This window comes from Aristolochia californica, unplaced genomic scaffold, assembly GCF_029961685.1.
Source record: "Aristolochia californica isolate CCGP_79_NKW_82.1479 unplaced genomic scaffold, dmAriCali1.0.hap1 SCAF_12, whole genome shotgun sequence".
Taxonomy (NCBI): Eukaryota; Viridiplantae; Streptophyta; class Magnoliopsida; order Piperales; family Aristolochiaceae; genus Aristolochia; species Aristolochia californica.
The window spans coordinates 30,758,024-30,779,395 of NW_027181793.1; the positions used below are offsets into that span (position 1 = coordinate 30,758,024).

The 21,372-nt window shown below is 37.0% G+C and overlaps 2 protein-coding genes across 3 annotated transcripts; both read right to left on the minus strand.

Annotated features, from left to right (window-relative positions):
• Nucleotides 1-2,027: 2,027 nt before the first annotated feature.
• On the minus strand, nucleotides 2,028-10,154 carry LOC137946199 (SEC12-like protein 1). Of its 2 annotated transcripts, none has more exons than XM_068792411.1 (10): nucleotides 9,777-10,154; nucleotides 9,596-9,687; nucleotides 8,206-8,338; nucleotides 8,019-8,110; nucleotides 7,825-7,924; nucleotides 7,645-7,717; nucleotides 7,419-7,542; nucleotides 3,680-3,799; nucleotides 2,818-2,888; nucleotides 2,028-2,729 (listed from the first exon to the last, which is right to left on the minus strand). In XM_068792411.1, exons 1-10 carry the CDS (start codon nucleotides 9,951-9,953, stop codon nucleotides 2,542-2,544), a joined length of 1,170 nt encoding a protein of 389 aa, XP_068648512.1. In that variant the 5' UTR covers nucleotides 9,954-10,154; the 3' UTR covers nucleotides 2,028-2,541. The 2 variants fall into 2 exon arrangements, with proteins under 2 accessions (XP_068648512.1, XP_068648513.1); XM_068792412.1 differs by having other exon boundaries at nucleotides 2,031-2,729; nucleotides 7,419-7,539.
• A 1,155-nt stretch (nucleotides 10,155-11,309) lies between these two features.
• LOC137946877 (uncharacterized) lies at nucleotides 11,310-13,920 on the minus strand. Its single transcript, XM_068793162.1, has 9 exons — nucleotides 13,498-13,920; nucleotides 13,102-13,288; nucleotides 12,864-12,997; nucleotides 12,672-12,784; nucleotides 12,323-12,569; nucleotides 11,871-12,026; nucleotides 11,693-11,772; nucleotides 11,552-11,601; nucleotides 11,310-11,461 (listed from the first exon to the last, which is right to left on the minus strand). The coding sequence occupies exons 1-9, from the start codon at nucleotides 13,918-13,920 to the stop codon at nucleotides 11,310-11,312; spliced, it is 1,542 nt and encodes a 513-aa protein (XP_068649263.1).
• Between the last annotated feature and the right edge of the window lie 7,452 nt (nucleotides 13,921-21,372).

Consider the following 21,372-nt stretch of genomic DNA (forward strand, 5'->3'; position numbering starts at 1 on the left):
CTTAATGTAGTCTTGCCATACAGAATGACATCCAGTAACTCGTTGTGTGGTTGCATCCCAACCGAACCCACTAGTGTTGAGATAGCTCGTTACCGTTTGGTATGTTTTCTTCCATGATCTTGTTCGATTCTTAAGCTGCTCAATAGTTTTTTTATTGACAGCGTCTTCATTGAACTTACTGACATATTCCGTATATACCTTGTGCTTCCAAACACCATTGGGCAACTTGTTCCCCATATATACCTGCTCGACTAAAAGATCGAGCATTTTGTTGTCTTCTTCAAAGCTCCAAAAGTCATATGGTCGACCACTTGGTTGTTTTCTTGCAGCCATTTTCAATCTAAATCCGAGATTGTCCTCATGGAAAAAACTTTATCAGACTACCATTACCAGTCACGAAACAAAAACCACAAATAAGAAAATACCATGTGGTGGATATTTATAACACCCGAATCTCCTCACCACATGGCAAAAACATTCCATAGCACTTCAAAATTTTTAAACAACATTCTAAAACATTCCAAAACTAATCAACTATTTCCATTTGAGATGCAAAACAATGCAAACACACACACACACACACACATCAAGTCCAAATTCACCGAACACCCCTGGTAGAGCCCCATATGACTTCACAGTCACTACAAATTGTACCTCGTCAGTGATGGGGGTCGGGTTTCGTTGGCTAATGGACGCCCGTGTAGGCGACTCAACCCTGTTTGAATTGGACTAAACATCGTAAACCGTAATTGAGAACCTTAAAAACCCTAGACCCTAGACCCCATAGCTCCAAAACCTCCTAAACCCTAACCCTAGACCCCATAGCTCCAAAACCTCCTAAACCCTAACCCCATACCTCCAAAACCTCCTAAACCCTAACCCTAGACCCCATACCTCCCAAACCTCCTAAAGCCTAACCCTAGACCCCATAAATCCAAAACCTCCTAAACCCTATACCCCAAACCCTAATTCCAGAAGTTAAACAAAAAACCCTAGATCTTAACAACCCTAAAAGCCCCAAACCCTAAACCCTAAACCCTATCACCCATTAAACCTTAGCTGAAAAAAATTGAAAAAAAAACCTAAACCCTAACAATACCATAAATCCTTAACCCCTAAATACAAAGCACCAAACCCTAAAAACACTAAACCCTAACCCTAATAAAAATTTTAGACCCTAATCCGTAACACTAAATCCCACAATTATGCACAAATAACCCCAAATTAGACACTGGAACTAAAATTAAATCAAATACAACACTCATTTAATCAGAAAAAAAATTAGGGTTTAGTCATACCTTCTGAAATTTGGGGAAAATCGAAGCCGACGACTGAAATCAAAGCCGAACCGGGAAAATCGATGCTGAATCGAAGTGGAAATTTAGAAATCGAAGCCCAATGTCAAAATCGAAGAAAACCAAAACTGAATTAGGGGAAATCGCAGGAAATCGGAGGGAATTTTGGGGGAAAAGATATGAGCGAGAGGGAGAAGGGAGTGAGATGATGCAAGGGGGAAAAGAGGGAGAAGAGACAGAGAGAAGAGAGGGAGGCCGAGAGGGATAAGAGAGAGGGAGAAACGAGCGAGAGGTTCAGAGGGAGAACGAGTTCGAGAGGGAGAAGGATGCCGGAAGGACGCTCGCAGCGAGAGACGGAGGTAGTAGAGAAGGAGACCGGAGAGCAACGGCGGAGATGAGAGAACGAGCAGAGAGCTCGGGCTTCACGGAGACGACAGAGGGCTGCGGGAACAAGAGTTGCTGTGTGCGGGAATGAAACGATCGAAATGAAAAAAAAAAACAGAGACGGTCGAGCCAGAGAGAGCCCGCGCAAGAGAATCAAGTGGATGATTCTCAAAATCGGGCGGAAAGCACTTTCCGCCCGTTACTCTTTACACATGAACTTTTGGTTCATGTATATTCATGTACATGACATGAATTTCGGTGCCCCCTAACAACATCAGGACATGAACTGCGTAATGCACTTGAAGATTTAGAAGAATAGCAATGAATCCTGAGTTAATCTTGCAGAGTAATTGTGACAATTCTGTGGTCATGTTCATGAGAAATTTGAGCATTTTTGTTTTAATTGTGGATGAGACTATCTTGTGGGGCAAGAAGCCAAACCATCTCATAAGACAGATTTCCAAACCATCTCAAATGATGGCCAATCCCAGTTGCATCACAAGAAGCCCAGAAGAATTTCCCATCATCAAAAGTACAATGTTAGATGTAGTTACATTTTGGAATCATGTTAGTGTTCAGATACAGACTATTTCAAACGGTTGAGCAATGGCACTGCTTAGATTCTCGTAGTTCTGCATTAGATGCATCAGAGGTACAACCATCCGGTTGACTCTTAAAACATTTAAATTGGAAAAAGGCAGAATTTAATGTTCTCTTCTAGGTTCTAACAGTTCCTGAATCTAACTAAAAGAATTTTTCATGACCCTCACCACTGAATTTAAATAGACAGGAAGAAGTTCGCGATATGGGCAGGATGGCAATCTGGCAACTTTGTGACGAATGCCTGCTCGTACTTTTCATTTCATAACTCTGAAACACCTTGATCACCAGGGAATGAAGGATCATGTAGAAATGCTCCTAGTGTTGGTTTGGCAGGCTGATCAGTACCAACGGGGAAATTCCAAAACGAATCCAAGTTCTCAAAAAATATGTAGAACACAACAGCTGAGGCCAGGAAAAGTCCCAGAAGCAACAAATATATTTGCCAATCTGCAAAAAATGAACCAACGTTGAGTTTTAGCACTTTGACTCCCATAAAGATGACATCAAGTACCAAATTAAGAGATAAGACAGTAACCTTTCCAATCAGCAGGCACATTTAGCTTAGTCACCGTCACTCCCCATTCACTAGAAGTGGAAAGTACAACCCTGCGTTACAAAAAGAAAACACAAAACACATAAGCACCCAAAATCCAGCACAAAAATCAATCCAACCGGCGATTTGATCAAATAGACCAAACAATCTCATTAAAATATAACATGGATGACAAAGCGAGAACCTAAAAATGGTGAGATATTGCCACTTGAAAATTGCAGTCATAGTGAAGTATCATGTCACTGATGAAAAGAAAATCTTTTAAACTTGGTCAGTATATTGCTGGGCAGACATACAACATCACCAACAGTAGGAAATGGAGACGAGATACCAAAAAGATATGGGAGAGTGACCTATAATAAGTGGAGCATTCTTTCACAAACGCACTTCTGTCAGCTTTCATCTTCAGATCACACAAACATTCATAAACCAGGCTAGCAATTCTTTGAACTTAAATTCCTATCCAATCTTAAGATTTGACTTTCAAGTTCATGCATGACTTTTTACCACATAGCATCAGACAATTCTATCACCGAATCTTCAAATCATTTTAGCTTTTGGGCATGAAAGGAAGGGTATAATGGCTTGCCATACAATTATGCATAGTAATTGGGGATAAGAAAATATCCATCATGTTGATTTAGCTTTCCATTTAATGGATCCAAAACTTGTAGTTTCTAAGATGTCTTCCTTGAATGTTGTCTAAGATTTGACTAATAAATCATGCCTCACCACAACACACTTGCAACTCTAAGAAAATATAACAATAGTAATGACAAAAAATTTATGAAAAAATACCAAAAAAAAAAATCACATGGCATATAGACACAAATCATACTTTTACCTTTCACTGGGACAGAACTCTATGGATGAAATGCATGTACCAAGATGAAGCCTTTTACTCAAATGGCAGATTTCCATCTTCTGTACTTGAACCACACATAAATCACCATCATTGCTTCCCCTGTCTTACAAAATGAGCAGTGCATTAGATAAAATATCTAAAAAGCATATGCAAGATTAACTAAAAAGCAGTATCTGATCACGTCAGAAATGCGTTTTTTTATGACAAGCATAGATTTTACTTGCTTTTGAGAAAAATTGAAAATTATTATATGCAATTATTGATAGTATGGAGTCACCAGCCACACTGGTGGCAAACCATCAATGATCTAAACATAATAGATGCATCCCTGAGAACCAGCCTGATGTCATGACTACTTGGGAGTTTCCGCTATCTTCCATCACTTTTATATAAGCCCTTTCTAGAAAAGAAAAAAAAGTTCTATTTCAACATATACAGTTATATTTCTTTCCTTTCTTATCTATCCATATTATTACCCTGTTTAAAAACATATTTATAGAACATAATTTCAAGCCAAGCCAATATTTCTGAGAATTAGGACGAACTAGTTGAACAAAAGAAATGACGACTGGAGATTGTTAGTAAAAATCCTTTCTTATCAACCAGAAAACAAAAGAAGGCTCCAAGTTCTCAGATGCTTGACAAATGAGCCCCATTTGTTTTACAAAATTTTATAAATTGTCTGGATCTATGGCCTTCCTATTGAAGACTAACTCCCTTATTGCTTCCTTGAGATTTGACATTGTTATGATCACTTATAATAAGAAAGGTGGAGACTGAGGACAGCTGATTCTAGAAGTACAAAGAAATAACCAACACAGAAAAAAGCAGCTTCAGAGGACTTGAGTCAACTGATAGACTAGTTTTTTTGTTGGCGCATTATACTACCTAGCAACTGTAAGGATAATTTATGGTCCTATCTCCTCATCCATTTCAATTGAGTGGTTTACTTCCAACTGACTAGCCATTCTTTATTAGATATCTCTGAGATATTCTTTACTTCAATATCATTATTGGAGACATGCAACTTCCTTTCAAAGTCAATAAAATGAACACCCAGCAGAACAACAGACTTGTAGTACACATCTAAACTTGTGCCTAATTTCAAGGCTTTCAATTATAGTCCATTACCCTATATCAAATCTTTTCAAGTAAATCACTAAAACTTCATACACCCCAGATACATGATGTCTAACCACCAAAACTTAATCACTTTTTTTGAGAAATATATATATTTTTTAATTTTTTGTTTTTTATTTTGTTATTATTATTATTTTTTATGAATGTTGATTACAAACCCACCCCCAATCCCTTGGTGAGACTTGAACTCCAAGACCTCAGACTAGAAACCTCTCATGTGGCCATTGAGCCAAAGGCCCAAAACATTTCTTTTAAGAAATAGTTAGACATATATTAATAAAATTATTAATACAGCATTCTTATTCTCTAAGATATGGACACTGAATGGTGTAGATAAGTGGACAAATGGAGAATGAAATCAAGAAATTATCTGGCCTAAGACTACATCAGCTTTTGGGTGCTTATAGGAGATGCATCTACGAGTAAATTAAATCACCTAAACACTTACACCTAGTGTTGAGGACTGGGATGGTTTCCTAGATGATTACCTATTTGCCTATGACAGCACTATTTTTCTTTCTTTCTTTTTAAATCAATGATAGCACTGGTGATATTGACAACAAAGTGGTTGAGTCTAGAAGCAACTATCTAGATTCAAGCAGGAAATAGGCTACTTGATATTTTAGAAGATCAATCTAACCCAGGTGTATCATGTTGGATTTCTAAGTTCCTTACTACTCCTAGGTTCACAATGGACTAAGGTAAATGGGGAAGCAGGTAGAGTCCTCAATTTACAGGGTCGGAACAATGTTGGAGAAAGGAGAAAGAACCTGGTCATGGGATGGGGATGGAGGAGGCAGATCTGACCACAATCCAGCCCATTTATTTAACCAAAACTTGACCAAAGCTATAAATGGTTGGACCTGGAGTTACATACCTCATCCACTAAGCAAATTAGTTGGTCTCGATTTTGACAACAGGACAACAAGGCCAAACTCACTGGGTTTTGTAGTTTTTACGGGTTCAAGTAAATTGCTTCCAATAAATTTTAATTAATTTTTTTTCTTATTCTTTTTCAATAGTTTATAACCTTGTTTTCATTTTATTATATCGTGTTAAAATTATGCATTATTTATTTTTAGATTTTTTAGCAGGTGGATCCAAACCCAGTGGGTCCAGGTTGGCATCTGACCGCATTAATAAAGGGATCAGGTGTGGATAACATGTTGTTTAGGTTGACCTGACCTGCACCCGGCCCACTGCCACCCTATCAGCAACTAGGTAAGGCTTTTCCCAAATCACCCTGCAAAAAACCCTCCCAGCATGAAAAATAAAATATGTATGTGCAACCAACCCATTGCTTTAATTTTATAGGAAAATTTATATAATGGGGTAATACATTTTTGAAATGTATATAATGGTGCGATTTTTAAGATATTTAACATCTGAAAATATATTTATTACGTCAAGAAATGCACCAATTTATGATTTTAAAATAAAATATTCATTAATATAACAATATTCAATAACGATCAGCGGGCTGTGGGAGCTGGACAGGTATGCTTAAAAAACAACATTGCAGGGTGAGGCAGGGCAAGAATCTATTCCTGGGTTTTGGGGTGCAAATCCAATTTTCCAGAATCACCACAGTTGCTAGCCCTAATTATGCTAGATTCCTCCCCTTGGGCTGTAAATAACTGCAGGAGCAGGTTGAAGTAAGTTTAGGGTTTCACCCAGCCAAAAAAAAAAAAAAAGACATGAGTTGTGAAGGTTCCATCTCAAACCAAACTACTGGGTGGCTAACGCAATTGCAACTTCCTTGACCACAAAAACAGTTTATTGATAACAATAATAATTAAATAAAAGGAAGAATTGAATATAGACATACATTTATTGAGTAAGATTTAGAATTCAAAAATGATGAATGAACCTTGATGTATTTCAATTGATCATGAAACTTAATCCATTTTCTCACCAAATTTAACATTCTAATCGGGACTGCTGACTAGAATGTGGAGATAGATTGGTGGCAAATAATAAAAGATGAGAATAAAAACAGAAGCTGTTTAAGATAGTTTAGATGTGTTTGACAGAGAATGAACAGTAGTAGATCGAGAAGGTCTTAGTCATTCTTGTCAGCGTACGACAAGAGGTAGAGGGGAGTGATAGTCTACGGATTAAAGCAGTGAAGGAGCAATTCAGGATAGCTCAGGCAAAGAGGAATATAGTGATGAAGCCAACACAAACATAATTGTCAGAAGGCTCTGGTGATTTAATGATTATAAGGATAAAGGTTCACAGATCAGGCATAAACCTAGCAAGAATCGGGAGTAGCTGGAGAGCCTCCACCATAAACTCAGTTGTTTCAGTGCTCGGACCCATAATATTTAGAGTCAGATTCTTTTAAGCTTTGGGGCAAATGCAAGTTATGCCACTTAGATGATTTTATAGAGTTGCTCCGAAGTCTCCTATCTCATGTTAAAAGGACAGACACGAAAGGACCAACACATTTATAAAGGAAGGCACCACACAAACTTTCTTAGGAGTAAGTGTTGGTTGTGAGATAACTTTTGAACCATGCTAGTTGATAGATTAAATGAAGCCTAAAAAATAATCAAATAAGAATAAAAGTACTTACAGCGCAAGATACTTTCCGTCCACGCTGACTGATAGAACAGAAGCAGGTTTTCTAAGTAGCCTCTTGTGCCCAATTTTGTTCCAAGTACTAACATCCCAAACTGCAGTAACAGCTTTTCCTCCTGCTTTATTGAAATTCTGATCACAATTAAACTTGAACACAGCAGAAACAAATAAAAAGAAGGAAAAAGAAAAAAAAATCTACTCTAGGTCCATGGCAATTGTACCTTTCTGAATGGTGCAAAACAGAAATGGCTTAGTCCCATCCCTAGAAAATCGGCAGCATTCAATCTTTTCATCCTGCAATTAACACAATACATGAATATAATAAATAATAAAGCGGTCAGCATTATCTCTCCGACACTATGCTGCAGCAACATTAATAACAAGATGAAAGTTGCACATACTGAGTCACGATTTAAGGACGTAAATGGCACACCATCATTTGTCTTCCATACACGTGCAGATCCATCAATTGATGTTGAAGCTAAGAATTCTGAATCTAGGCTGGAGGACCAACAAGGTTCAATAAACAATGATTAAATGAAACTGCATACATGGCTTCTTGCGTTCAGAAATGTGTTATAGCATGCAAGCTAACCTAAAGTCCATATCTCTGAAAGATTTATGAGCCCGTGGTTCATCCAATAGTATACGAAGACTTGGCCATTCCAAAATTCTGAGATGCCCATCCTGTAGACAGTAAAACCTTGTCAGGGACAACAATCCATAAAAAAACCTTTTAAATAGCAATATTATCTGGTTTTGTGACATCTACAATGTCTCACCTTACCACCAGTGGCAAATCTAGAACCATCAGCACTAAAAGCCAGGCATTTTTGTGGACCAACAGCAAGAGGAAGAGGAAGGCTTTTAGGCACCAACTTAATATTCTCCTCTCTTCCATGCAATTCCAGTAATCTGTATATTGAAACAACCAACCCCAGGTTTTAGATTCTTCTTGTAGAGTTAGATGGTGTTTGAATAATTAAAATAAGCTGTTGTACGGTTATGCAGTAAAAAGGATCATACAGGTCTATTTATGAAAATGAACTCTGGCACCATCTGCCAACAGGATTAGCAATATACCCCCACATGAACATCAAAGGATGTGTTCAGGGAAGCCAGAGTGATTTTTTTTTAACATTTTTACGAAAAATTATGCAATCCAAGTCATTTCTAACAGTACTAAAAAGGAAGCCATATTACAAGGATTAGAGTATACAGTGTGGTTCCTCTCCAAAGTTATGTTAGCGACAACATCAAAGTAGCCAGATCTACATATTCAGATAAACAATTCTATTCTGATATGTGATAGCAAAATTTGCAAGAAAGAAGAGACAGCCCAAATTGCATCACCCTATGAATTTAAAAAAAACAGGTCAATTGTAAGTGAAACCCCTGAAATCTTTCCAAACTTGTCCACTTGCAAGTGAAGACGTTTATGTTTGCTACCAAAGGTTTTGTAAAAAAGAAAAAACTACTCCACATTCATGAGTCAGCTAAAAACCCCTTATGCCTGCAAACCACAATATCAGGGCTCCAAAACAACACATACACCGAACAACAGAAATTGGCAGGAAGTACACTACATGCAACTAATAATACTTGCTTACATAAGATATACTGTACCAACAATCTCTCATGACACATATATAAGTGATAGAATTAAATTTAAGCCAGTCAATGGTTCAGGCTTATATGATTGTTAGAAAGTGACCTTTTTTAATTGTCTTGGCTTCCACAGTATTGGGCACTATTTCAATGTCAACCATCAGTATCGTGTCTTTCTAAATTTGGCATCAGTTCCCAAATTTTGGGAGATTACTAGGGGCATCCATGTAGCTGCTTCCATATTTTGTAGGGAGTCAAGTTATGATTCACAGGTCATCATGTCACTAATAGAGATGCCTATCAAATCAAAATTGTAGAACACCTACTTACGAAGGCATCCTTTGCAATTTTGTAATATGTGGATTGAAAAGGAAGTCCTCGATTTTATTCACATATAGGGGATACTGAAAAGAAGTTCCATCCACCGTATCATTATGAACAAGCCTCAAGCAACCAAATTCGAGACGGTTTGGTAAATGAACTCATGCATATCAAAATGCCGCAAATTCCAGAATAGAATCAAAAACTTAAAATAGGAACCGGTAGAAATCTGTTCTCACTAACTTGCAACCCGTGGATGTGGAATAAACTATATCGTCCCCACTCGGATGCGCGGCAATGCTTACAGGGTCACCATCGTCGAGAATGTACGATTCCTAAAAACAAGAACATGGTAACGAAAAGAGTGAAGAGCAGAAATACAAATCATATAAAACATAAAAGAAGAAAAAAAGTAAAAAGGAACCTTTGGAGTGTTGGAGATAGATGTAGCAATGTTATTGAACGAGGAGATCTCAAGCAGCGGAGGAGAAGAGGCGGTCTTAGACCTACCTACGATCACCAGATGATCGTTGAACGGTCGTCGTATCCACGAAGCGCACAAAACCGAACCTTGGTGCGGCACATCACCGGAATTATCCATTGTTGAGGGTGTCAAAGTCTGAAACAATTGGAGGGTTGCAAATACGAGATTCCAAACTAGTGGGTGTGGATAGCAGAGCAACGAGTCACTGTCTATCAAGAAGATGGAGAGCTCTTGGATAAATACTTTTATCAAAACCAGAAGGATATTCGAAGATTGTGCTGGTGAAATTAAATTATATATTTGAACAAGAGGACGGTCGGGAACTTGTAAATCCCGCAAAAAGGAAACAAGTAGACGACTCGTGTTGTGATTGTTTGTTCTTTCCGATTTTACATGTACGGAAAGTATCTAACAAGTAAAATCTAAAACGCGGTTTTTTGACTCACTAGATTCCACCAGGCTCGCACCGGCCGCGGATTTGCAAAAGCCGCCTTCAATGATATTTCATTATTAATTTTAATAAAGGAGTTATTATTATTTAAAATTTTTGAAATTAAAAAATAATGCACCAAAGTATGACATGAATATGAATAAATTAATAAATAATTTAAGTTGGCCTATCTGTCAAGAGGCTGGCCTATACAAACTAAAAGACTAGTTGTTTAAATACGAAAAACCAACCTAATCAAGAAAGGTGAACTGGAACCACCTCTACACTATCATGTATTAATATTATATATCTTTATTGATTAATTTTATAATTTAAGTTTACATAAAAAATATATTACATAAATAGTCAATAGAGTAATAGATAAAATTTAGGTAATTAGTCTTATATTTTACATTTGCACATTGATTATATAAATCTCATTTCATATTATTACTTGTTTAAATATAATTTGATTGCTCTATATATGCTACAATTTGAGTTAATTAACAAATTTTACAGCCTAGTTACTATTTCTAGGGGTGGGCATTCCATCAGGTTTTATTCAAGGACAGGGCAAAGAAGAAAAACTGTTGGAACCCAATCCCACATATGAGATAGAGATATGAAACGGGGTCGGGTTTTACAGGAATGGAGTTATGAGGATGGTGATTGGGTCAGGGTCAAGTTTGACAATTCGGGTTTTTTTCAGGTTCGGGTATCAGGCTTCTAAGCTATGAAATTATTGAGCAAGGAATGGAACGAGGGAGAAATTCTCTTTTAAGAGTTTTTAAAAGAGAAGGGTATATGGAGAAGGGTGGATCACCCTTTGTGATCATGAAGGAAACAAAGGAGGAAGCTTCCATTCCTGTCCAGTGTCCACCCTCCCCCTAATAGGGAGGAAAAGGGCCTATTTGGTAAAAAGGAACAATGATAGAAATATTTGTGAATCGTACCCAAATACATTAGTAGTAATGGTTACAATTCTGATTCCCAAGATACCATCAAAAGAACGTCGAAGATTTTGACAAGAAGCAAGAACATGATCAGATTGGAGGCTTTGTCTCCCTCCCAGCAATCAGACTAGCTTTGTAATTGGCGATCCATCCCTCAACGATCTTCATCTCCGTATCCCGTTGCCTGGTTAACCAGTCGGGATCATCCGAACTTGAAGCCAAAATATCCAAACAATGAGACCCTGAAAAAACTTGTATGATCAGATTAAATGAATATATACCAAGCTAAATATTAACCAGAACTTGAACAAAACCGGATTAACAGATCATACCTTCAGTAGTATACACAGCTACGACGCTGTCTGAGATATTCTGTAACACGCTGCAGGCACCAAAGATGATTAGTCAAATTCCTAAAAGTGATTTCTGAAGAAAGAGAGAGTAGTATTCTGAGAGCTATGTGCAATAACCACCCTCCACTGCTGTAAGGGTCTCTGAGGCCGTTGGAGAAGATGATGTTGGTGGCGAAATTCTCAAGGACCCTTTTGATATTCTGTAATCCCGGTTCGTGAGAGATACATATCAGAAGATGATCACAGAAGACAGATTAAAGGAGTGAATTAATGAAAAAGTTGGGTAAATGAAGCTAACATGTCCCCCGAATTCTGTAGTGGCCCAGTGAGGTCTAGGGTACACACCATACTCTTCACGGCATGATTCCATGTATTCTTTTAGATCAAAAGGGGCTGCTTGGAACATGGTATCGTTGCTTCCCCGGCCCATTGGCATCGCCATTTCAGTACATGACTGAAGGTACAGATTTTCATGTCAGCCATAATTTCAAGAACATCATATTGATAGAGCTGGAAGTTGATTACAGAGATGCATTTTCAAGATAAACAATTCATTTTTCCTCCCTAATAGAGATCTAAGTAAGTAATTTATATTTATCAGTCCAACGTTATTGAAGTTTTTCATTAATTTGTCTAATAGTAATATTTTGGTAATCTACCAAGTTACTAAACTAGTGGAGAACCTTTTGGATCTATCGTCTTCAACCTCCCGCTCGGTGATTTTCTTAAAAGAAGAAATTTTAGGTATACCTGCCAATCCCAACCTTTCACTGCGTAAGAATCAAAGCCCGTATCACTCATGTCATAGCATTTTTTATCTCCATTCACCGCTACCACCCCAGCGAATATCCTTTCCAGAACCCCAGACCCTTGCGGCGCCCCGTCAATGGCTTTACACAGCTTCGCGACCGGATAGTCAGGTGGAGAATCGTACTGCGCGGAAACACAATATGTGGACTCCAAATAATCCTTGAGCTCTATCGATTGGTTGAGCGGACTTCAAATTTAAGAAGAAACACCCATGCAGTCGTGTGTCAAACACAGTAACAGTACTAAAGCTGTTATAAAACAAAAGGATGGAAGATCGTCCTGGGCTCACCTGCAGCTCTTGAATTTTTTTGTCAACAGTGCAAGACCATCGGACTGGGAAGCAATCTTATCGATTTCAAACCATGACTCTCGCACAGTACTGTAGCAGCTCTCACTTGCTTCCTGATCAAGTCACCAGAGGTTTCGTTATTGTGGAGATAATTTTCTGAGTTGAGCAAGAAGATGAAGAAGAATTGCTTACTTTGAAATCTTTGGTTACAACAGAGTAATAGCCATTGGGTGGGGTTAAATCGTCGAAGTAGAGAATTGGAGCCGACACTGCTAATGCACCCATCGCAATGTGTGGGTATTTAAGACGAAACCATGCTGCAAGCACTGTACATAAAAAGAGAAACACTGATAAAATTTACCTAAACCGAAGAACAAGAGATCTGTCTGATTCTACAGCGCAATGGAATCGGTAATTAATTCATACTTACTTCCACCATAGGATCCACCCATGACAACTACAGGACAGTTATCTGCGGAAAATTTGTTCTTTAAATATGTGATCAACTCTGCGTAGTCAGCCAGAGCTTGTTCAGAGCTGAAGTATCCGAGGGTGCTGGCATTTCTGTAGGCTTCTTCCGTCGAACCATATGGAACAGATGTTCCATAGTATCGATGCTGTAGATGGAGATTAACAAGAAGATGTGTAAATCATTTAATCTGCAGCTTTTCCTATTTGAAGATAATTTACATACTCAAATGAAGTGCAATTCGCTATAAAGTAATTTCTTTTTTAATTTTCTGATGCAATAACTTGGAAAAATTTTTAAGAAACAAATGAAATAGTGATATGCTAAAATTCAGTATTTTATCTTCTTTAAGGTTACCTCTATATACACCAAGAGAGCTTTGAATCGAGGGGCATTATCAGTCATGATCCCAGCAGCATCAACATCACTCTCCAGACCCCCCTCATCACCGGTATAAACGAAGATGGGAGAAGTAGAATTTGGTCCACCCCAGTACCTAGAGTTGATCACGTACCTCTGCTGGAATGTCATGTAGCTCTCTGGTTTGTAATTGAAATGGTCGAGCGTTTGAGTGTAGTTGAATATTTGAAAATCACTTTGATCAAGAACTCGAGGATCCAAGAGCGTCTTTCTCGGCAGCCCGAGTCTCGGATAACGGATGTGTTTTGCAGAAATTGGTCCCGCCAGGAGTAACAGCAGCCATTGCAACAGCAAACAGCATAGAAATTTGTTTCTTAGACCAGTAGGAACCATCATAGAACGAAATGGGAGCTCTACCATCTTGGTGTTAAAGACTTGTTCTTCGTCTATTTATTTATAGATTTTGCATTTACATGAAACTTCGAAGTTTTTGGCACGATTTTCAGTCCCGAGACTGTAGGCGAAATTGTAGGCCAAGTGACTCCCTCTCAAGAGAAGCATTTGCCTTGGACATGGAGTCTCGTCTTCATCAAATGGTTATAAATTTTCTTACTGCGATTTTCCACTCTCGTTTCAGAATTTAGTTGCCTTGAAAGGATAGCAACTAGATCAGGGATTCAAGCCAAGGAATTTTTTCTACCGTATAAGGAAGGTTCTCAAATCACAGAGCGACAGACACGTCTTACAAGCGTGACGGCTACTCTTGGGGAGGAGATTTCTCCGGTCTTCTTCCGGTGGTCACGCACAGTGACGCGCATTACAGATTATTCTGATTCCGTTTCGTGACAGTTGATCACGCGCATTTTCCTGTCTATCAACAACAGTTCAGAAAATAAAAAAAATTTAGCCGTTTCAAGCGACCCATGAGGTGTATTTGTATGGTATAAAAAGAGAAAACATCCATGCGAGCTTAACCAAAAATTTAAAATAGATTGGAAACTTTGGTCTGGGATATATACAGATATGGCTTTGTAGCTCTCAAGCCATCCTTGAATAGTTTTCCTCTTGGCAACCCTTTGCTATTATAACCCGTCTGGGTCTTCCAATCTTGGAATACGAAGATTCAGGCAATGTGATCACGAAGAATTAATCAGCAAACGGTAAACGAAAAAACGGGAGAAAAAGCAGCTAGCTGAAAAGAAATAAGAGCCGTTGAGAAAAGCTCGGGATTGGCAAACGGTGATTGAGAGAAGAAAAACCAGAGAGAAAGCAGAGAGTTAGAATAGAAAAGAGATCCGTAAGCAGAGAGTAAGAGATCCGTTGAGAGAAGCTCGGGATTAGATTACAGAGTGGGATTCAGCTACGACACCCATTATCCCGGGATTCGATCGATAAACAGTAAATCGCATCTATTACTGTCGATAAATCTTATAGAAAACAGAAAAACATTGTTATGCAATACATGAATCGCTAGACTAGATGTCTAATAATAATAAAATAAATATCATAAAAATAGATATTAAATCCTTCATAATTCTCCTTATCATAAGAATCATACATATATCATAGAATTAAAATAAGAAGAATAAAGAACGTACTTTTCATCTTGAAGAATATAAATAGAACTTGAAGTGCACAAGATAATCTTTGATAATTCACTTACAAGTGATAAACTTGCTCCCGTTCAGCCAGACTGGATGTGCAAATAGCCTTAGCCTCACCATGGAGGAATTTATAGATTCCCAAAGGGTGTGACATTAATGACTATTCATAAGGATACATCCCCTTAGGAGAGATACATCCTTCAAGGAGAGATACATCCCCTCAAGAAAGATACACCTTCTTATTCCCAAGGGATGTCTCCATCAAGTCATTGCACCCAATTAATCTATTTCTACAGGGTGATGTGTTGACCATTATTCCCTATACTAAACATCCAATGACAAAGCATCTAGAAGTGGCCCCATGCCTCTAAAATCATGGTAATTTTATTTTATAAATAATATATTTGAAACCATACTTCCAACAAACTCCCACTTGGTTTCAAATCCAGATCAAATTCCAATTTTCGAAAAAAACATGAAAAATCAATCTTGACACATAAAACTATACCATGGCCATAGACATGACCTTAAACACTTTAATATACATGTGTAGTTAACCTGGGCCTACACAATATATATCTTAGATATCCAAGCTGGGGAATAAACTAAATCTATACTTGTCAAATTTGCCAGTTCAGCGGTATCTCTTCATAGCATACTCAGACCTGAACTCTGGGTAAAGCTCCGTACCAGTTTGAGTATTAGCCACTAAGGTAATTGTGCCTAATCAGTACCATAGGCCTGAATAATTTAGACATCCAACACTACCTTCCTATTGAGACCCTTCCGTATATACATACAAATATATACCTAATAGAAAAACTGGACATCAAGGCATCTCACTGTCCATTGCATACTCAGTACCTGAGGAGCTCAGGGTAAGGCTCTATACTAGCATGAGTATTAGATGTAAAGGAAATTGTGCCTTTGTAGTCCCATTGGCCTGGACAATTTAGCGAGTCAACCGTCACTCCCTATTGAGACCCTCACATATACACGTACAAGTGCATACCTAATAGGGAAACTGAATCTCAAGGCATACACTTAGTACTCATATTATCACACAAAAACATACGCATTCTTTTAAAATCATTCTTTCAAAATGGTCATTCCATGGAATATAAATTACAATGTCATGACATAGTATTACAAATCATTGAGACCACAATGCATACAAAACAATGTTCTCCCACTTGGTGTCATCAATTACAAACAAATCAAACCCATGTTTCCCACACTGAAAGTGAAACTGGTCACGGGAAGACACTTGGTTAGTGGATCAACTAAGTTATCCGAAGAAGATATCTTATAAATAACAACTTCCTCCTTCGTCAGTATGTCTTGTATGTAGTGGTATTTTCCTTCGATATATTTAGCCTTGGAGTGACACTTCGGATCTTTCGTGATAGCAATAACAGATGCGTTATCACAAAAGAGAGGAATATGTTGCTCCACACAGTCTACCACTAGAAGACTTCGCAAGACTTTGCGAAGATAGACAACCTCCCTTGTAGCTAAGTTCATAGCCACATATTCTGCCTCCATGGTTGATTACACAATACAGTCTTGCTTCTTGCTTTTTCAAGAAATGGCACATCTGCTAAACATAAAGATAAAACCAGAAGTAGACTTGCGGGTATTAATACATCTTTGATAATCTGAGTCGAAATAACCAATCAATTCCAACTTGTCCGCTTGATAAGTCAAAGCATATGACTTTGTTCGTTTTAGATAGTGCATTAATCATTTAGTGAGTGAAACCTGGATTAGGCTGAAACGGGCTAAAAACCCCAACAACATAAGCAAGATCAAGTCTTGTACATATAAGAGCATACATAAAACTCCCCACAGCAGAAGCGTATAGATACTTAGATTTGTCCAACTTATCTTTGAGGCAAGAAGGACAATCCACCTGACTCATCTTTTTAGTACTATCATAAGGTATTTTTCCTTGTATATAGTTGGACATGTGAAACCGATCCAGAAGAGTGTCGATATACTTCTCTTGAGACAAACTCAATTTTTGCAAAGTTCTATCCTGTAGAATTTTAATGCCAAGAATATAAAAAGTTTCCCCAAGGTCTTTCATATCAAATGTCAGAAATAACCATGTCTTTATACCTTGGAGTAACTGAATATCATTCCCGACTAATAAAATATCATCTACGTATAAAGTAAGAAAGACAATGCGATCTCCCAATGTTTTGATATAAACACAGTGATCTTTTGAATTCTATGTAAAAGCATACGCTGTAATTACTTAATTGAACTTGATATTCCATATTCTTGAGGCTTATTTCAAATCGTAAATAGACTTGTCCAACTTACACATTTTTGCTTCAGTTCCAAGTCTAACAAATCCACGTGGTTGTTCCATATATATATATCTCCTCATCCAAATTTCCCTTTAGAAAAGCGGTTTTAACATCCATTTGGAACAACTCATAGTCATAATATGCAACCAATGCCAGGAGAGCTCGAATAGATTGTATTCGTGCAATAGGAAAGAATATTTCATCATAATCAATCCCGTATTGTTGAGTAAAACCCTTGGCAACAAGATGAGCTTTGAATCTTTCAATTTTACCTTCAACATTTCTCTTCCTTGTAAAATTCTACTTGCACTTAATGTGCTTAACCGATGTAGGAAGATCAACAAGTTTTCAAACTTCATTTTATACATAGAGTCCATCTCTTCTTCCATTGCCGACTTCCACTTGTCAGAATCCACATCAAGGAGTGTTTGCTCGTAAGCGTCAGGATCAGTAATGTCTTCATTCAACCTTGTTCTTTCATAAATTTCTCCAGCATAGGTATAATTATCTGAAGATGATAGGAGTTGACTAGGTTTTCTTTCTCTAGTCCCTCCTCGAATATCCGTTTGGGTGGAATTCTCTATATTAGAAAGAGATTCAGAAGAAGACATTTCAACATATTCTTCCAAGTGAGACTTCGTACCTAAATCTTCATCACAATCAAATCTATCCTCAATGAATTTTACATGTCTTCTTTCAATAATCACCTTCTCCTTGGGATCATATAACCTATATCATTTCGAATGTTCAGAGTACCCAACGAATAAACATCTTCGAGTCTTAGCCTTCAATTTGTCCTTAGGATCAAGATTTAAAACATGAGCAACACATCCTTATACTTTAAAATGGTTAAGACTAGGAGTTTTGCCTGACCATACCTCATAAGGTGTTTTCTCAACCGACTTTGAAGGCACTCTATTTGAGATATAGGTAGTTATCAATAATGTTTCACCCCAAAAAGATATTGGAAAATTTGCAAGTGCCATCATAGACCTTACCATCTCTAGTAAAGTTCGATTTCTCCTTTCAACAATACCGTTCTATTCAAGTGTATAAGGCATGTTAAACATATGGATAATCTCATTTAACTTAAAAAATTCAGAGAATAACTCCAAATAATACTCTCCACCTTTGTCGGTGTGCAATGTTTTGATCTTCCTTCCTGTGACATTTTCTACCACCAATTTGAAGGTTTTGAAATAATCTAAGCCCTCATTTTTCCAATGCAGTAAATATAATCTTCCATATCTTGATAAAACATCTATAAATGTGATAAATACGAATGACCATTACGAGTATTCACATTCATAGGTCCACATATATTAGAATGAATAATATCCAAAATATGAGAACTTTTTGAATCTTTGGATGGAAAGGGTATATTTGTCATTTTCCCATCTATACAACACTCACAAATAGGAAAATCATTATGTAAAAGATTTTTTAATAATCCTTGTGTCACAAATCTTGTAATCCTTATTTATATGCCCTAGTCGTAAATGCCATAAATACAATTCATTTTCTTTAATATCCGAAGAAGTAGAAACATTGAACACCATATTTCTACTAAGTTTCAATTGATATAGACCAGAATTTTGAAAACCTCTCAAAATAACTTTATCATCTTATAACATAAGAAACTTTCCACTTTCAAAGTAAAATGTAAATCCAAGTTTCTTAAAACAAGATACAGATAATAGATTTCTTCTTATTGAATGAGCATAAAGACGATCTTCTAAATCAAAAAACATGTTATCAACAAGCTTTAGCCGGTAAGTTCTCATGTAAATAAAGTTTGTTCTGTCCTCAATCTTTCTTAGCTCGTTGAAGCTCTACAACTCATTCGAAACATGAACAATTGCACCAGAATCAACCCACCAACTAAAAGGCTTGATATAAATAGTACAAGTTTCAAGAGATAAGGACTCACTAGTGTTTTCCTGTTGCCCTTCTTTCATGGTTTTCAAAGCCCTACAGTACTTCTTTATATTTCCTGGCTTATTACAGAAGAAACAAACTCTTTGATTTGCATGTACTTCAACCCTTTATTGATTGACCTTTTTGTCCTTGAAGTTTTGAAATCGAAAGTTCTTTCCCTTCTTCTTAAAATTCTTCTTCTTCGGCTTCAAAACTATTTTAGCTCTAGGTGAAGGTTTATCTAACTCAATACTTGGATTGAGTATATCGGACTGGTGGTCGATCATATTAACCAAATCAAATATAGTCCACTTCGTCTTGGACAAAGAATAAAAATCTTGAATATATTTGAGAGATTTGGGTAAAGAGTTGATAATGGTGACCACTTTAGTTTCTTCATCCATTGGTTTACCATGATGTTATAACTCATCTGCCATGGCAAGCATGTCATTTACATGTTTTCTCACATCAACATTTTCTTCGCATTTGGCACGAGTGAACTTTTGTCATAAGTTATTGATGTGAGTAGACGACTTTTTACCATATTTAGCCTCAAGCTGGTCGAGAATCTCTTTTATAGTGGGGACATGAAAATAAGTCATCGAGAGAGTCTCACTTAGAGCCCCAATAATATGTGACCTAGAAATTTCATTATCATCATCCCATTCCTTGAATTTTCTAAGGTCTTTCTTATACTGTTTCAGATTATCGGGGTAGTTTATTTGGGAAGGTCTTTGAGGAGGAGTATCCACTTTGATAATCTTATCAAACCTATAGCCTCTTAGCATTAAGTCAACCCATTGTGACCAGTTCACATAATTAGTCCCATCAAGTACATTTTTCTTTAGGGACTCAGCAAAATTATGTCCACTACTGGATGTTCCTGTCATCCAGAAAATATTTCAATATTTGGGATAACATACATAATTATACAATCATCTCAGCCATCTAGTACTCCCACTTACCCTTTGGGGATTCATGAGAGTTACAAGGCAAATCATTCCACACATAATAAACAAACAACAATATCACAAACAAACAAATAAATTAATTAATTAATTCATACTAAACCTTTGGGGATTCATATGAATTAATTTACAATATACTAATCTAATTATACAACTCGCATTACCCTTTGGGGATTTTGTAAATTATATAATTAAATTAATTTTCACATAAAATACGTAAATATATAACAAGGCATGCAATAAGACAAATTATAAATACTTCTAGAAATTACAGCAAAGAAATAATTATCTAACAACTAAACCAATTAGATATGAACTATGTATAAAATATCAACATATAAACCTTCATACCTATAGTCTTGGATCTCAAATAGCCAAATAAATTCCAAATAACATGGAAATTCCATTAAAAATAAAATTCTAGGTCAAAATAACTCTTAAAACACATTTTGCCTCATTATATTAGCAAAACCCGTTTGGTTCATGGTTCTGGGTCATTACATACCCGGACCGCACAAGTCCACGTGTTAACAGGCATGCCCAAACAGCAGCCCGAGCATTGGCAGGTCCGCACCAGTAGGCCCGCCCACAACAACCCGCACCAGCAGGCCCGCCTACGGCGCTAGAACACAATAAGTCTAAACTATGCTTATTTCCATTCACAAATAAATAGCCAAAAAATCCAAAATTATGGAAAAATATAAAAAGTTAGAATTTATCTCTATGATACCAGTAGAGGCATTATTCAGTTGTATTTGTTAGACTAGATGTCTAATAATAAAAAAATAAACACCATAAAAATAGATATTAAATCCTCCATAATTCTCCTTATCATGAGAGTCATACATATATCATAGAATTGAAATAAAAAGAATAAAGACAGCGTACCTTTCATCTTGAAGAATATAAATAAAACTTGAAGTACACAAGATAACCTTTGATAATTCATTTATAAGTGATAAATTTGCTCCCGTTCAGCCAGACTGAGTGTGCAAATAGCCTTAGCCTCACTTGGAAGACCATGGAGGTATTTATAGATTTCCAAAAGGTGTGGCACTAATGACTATT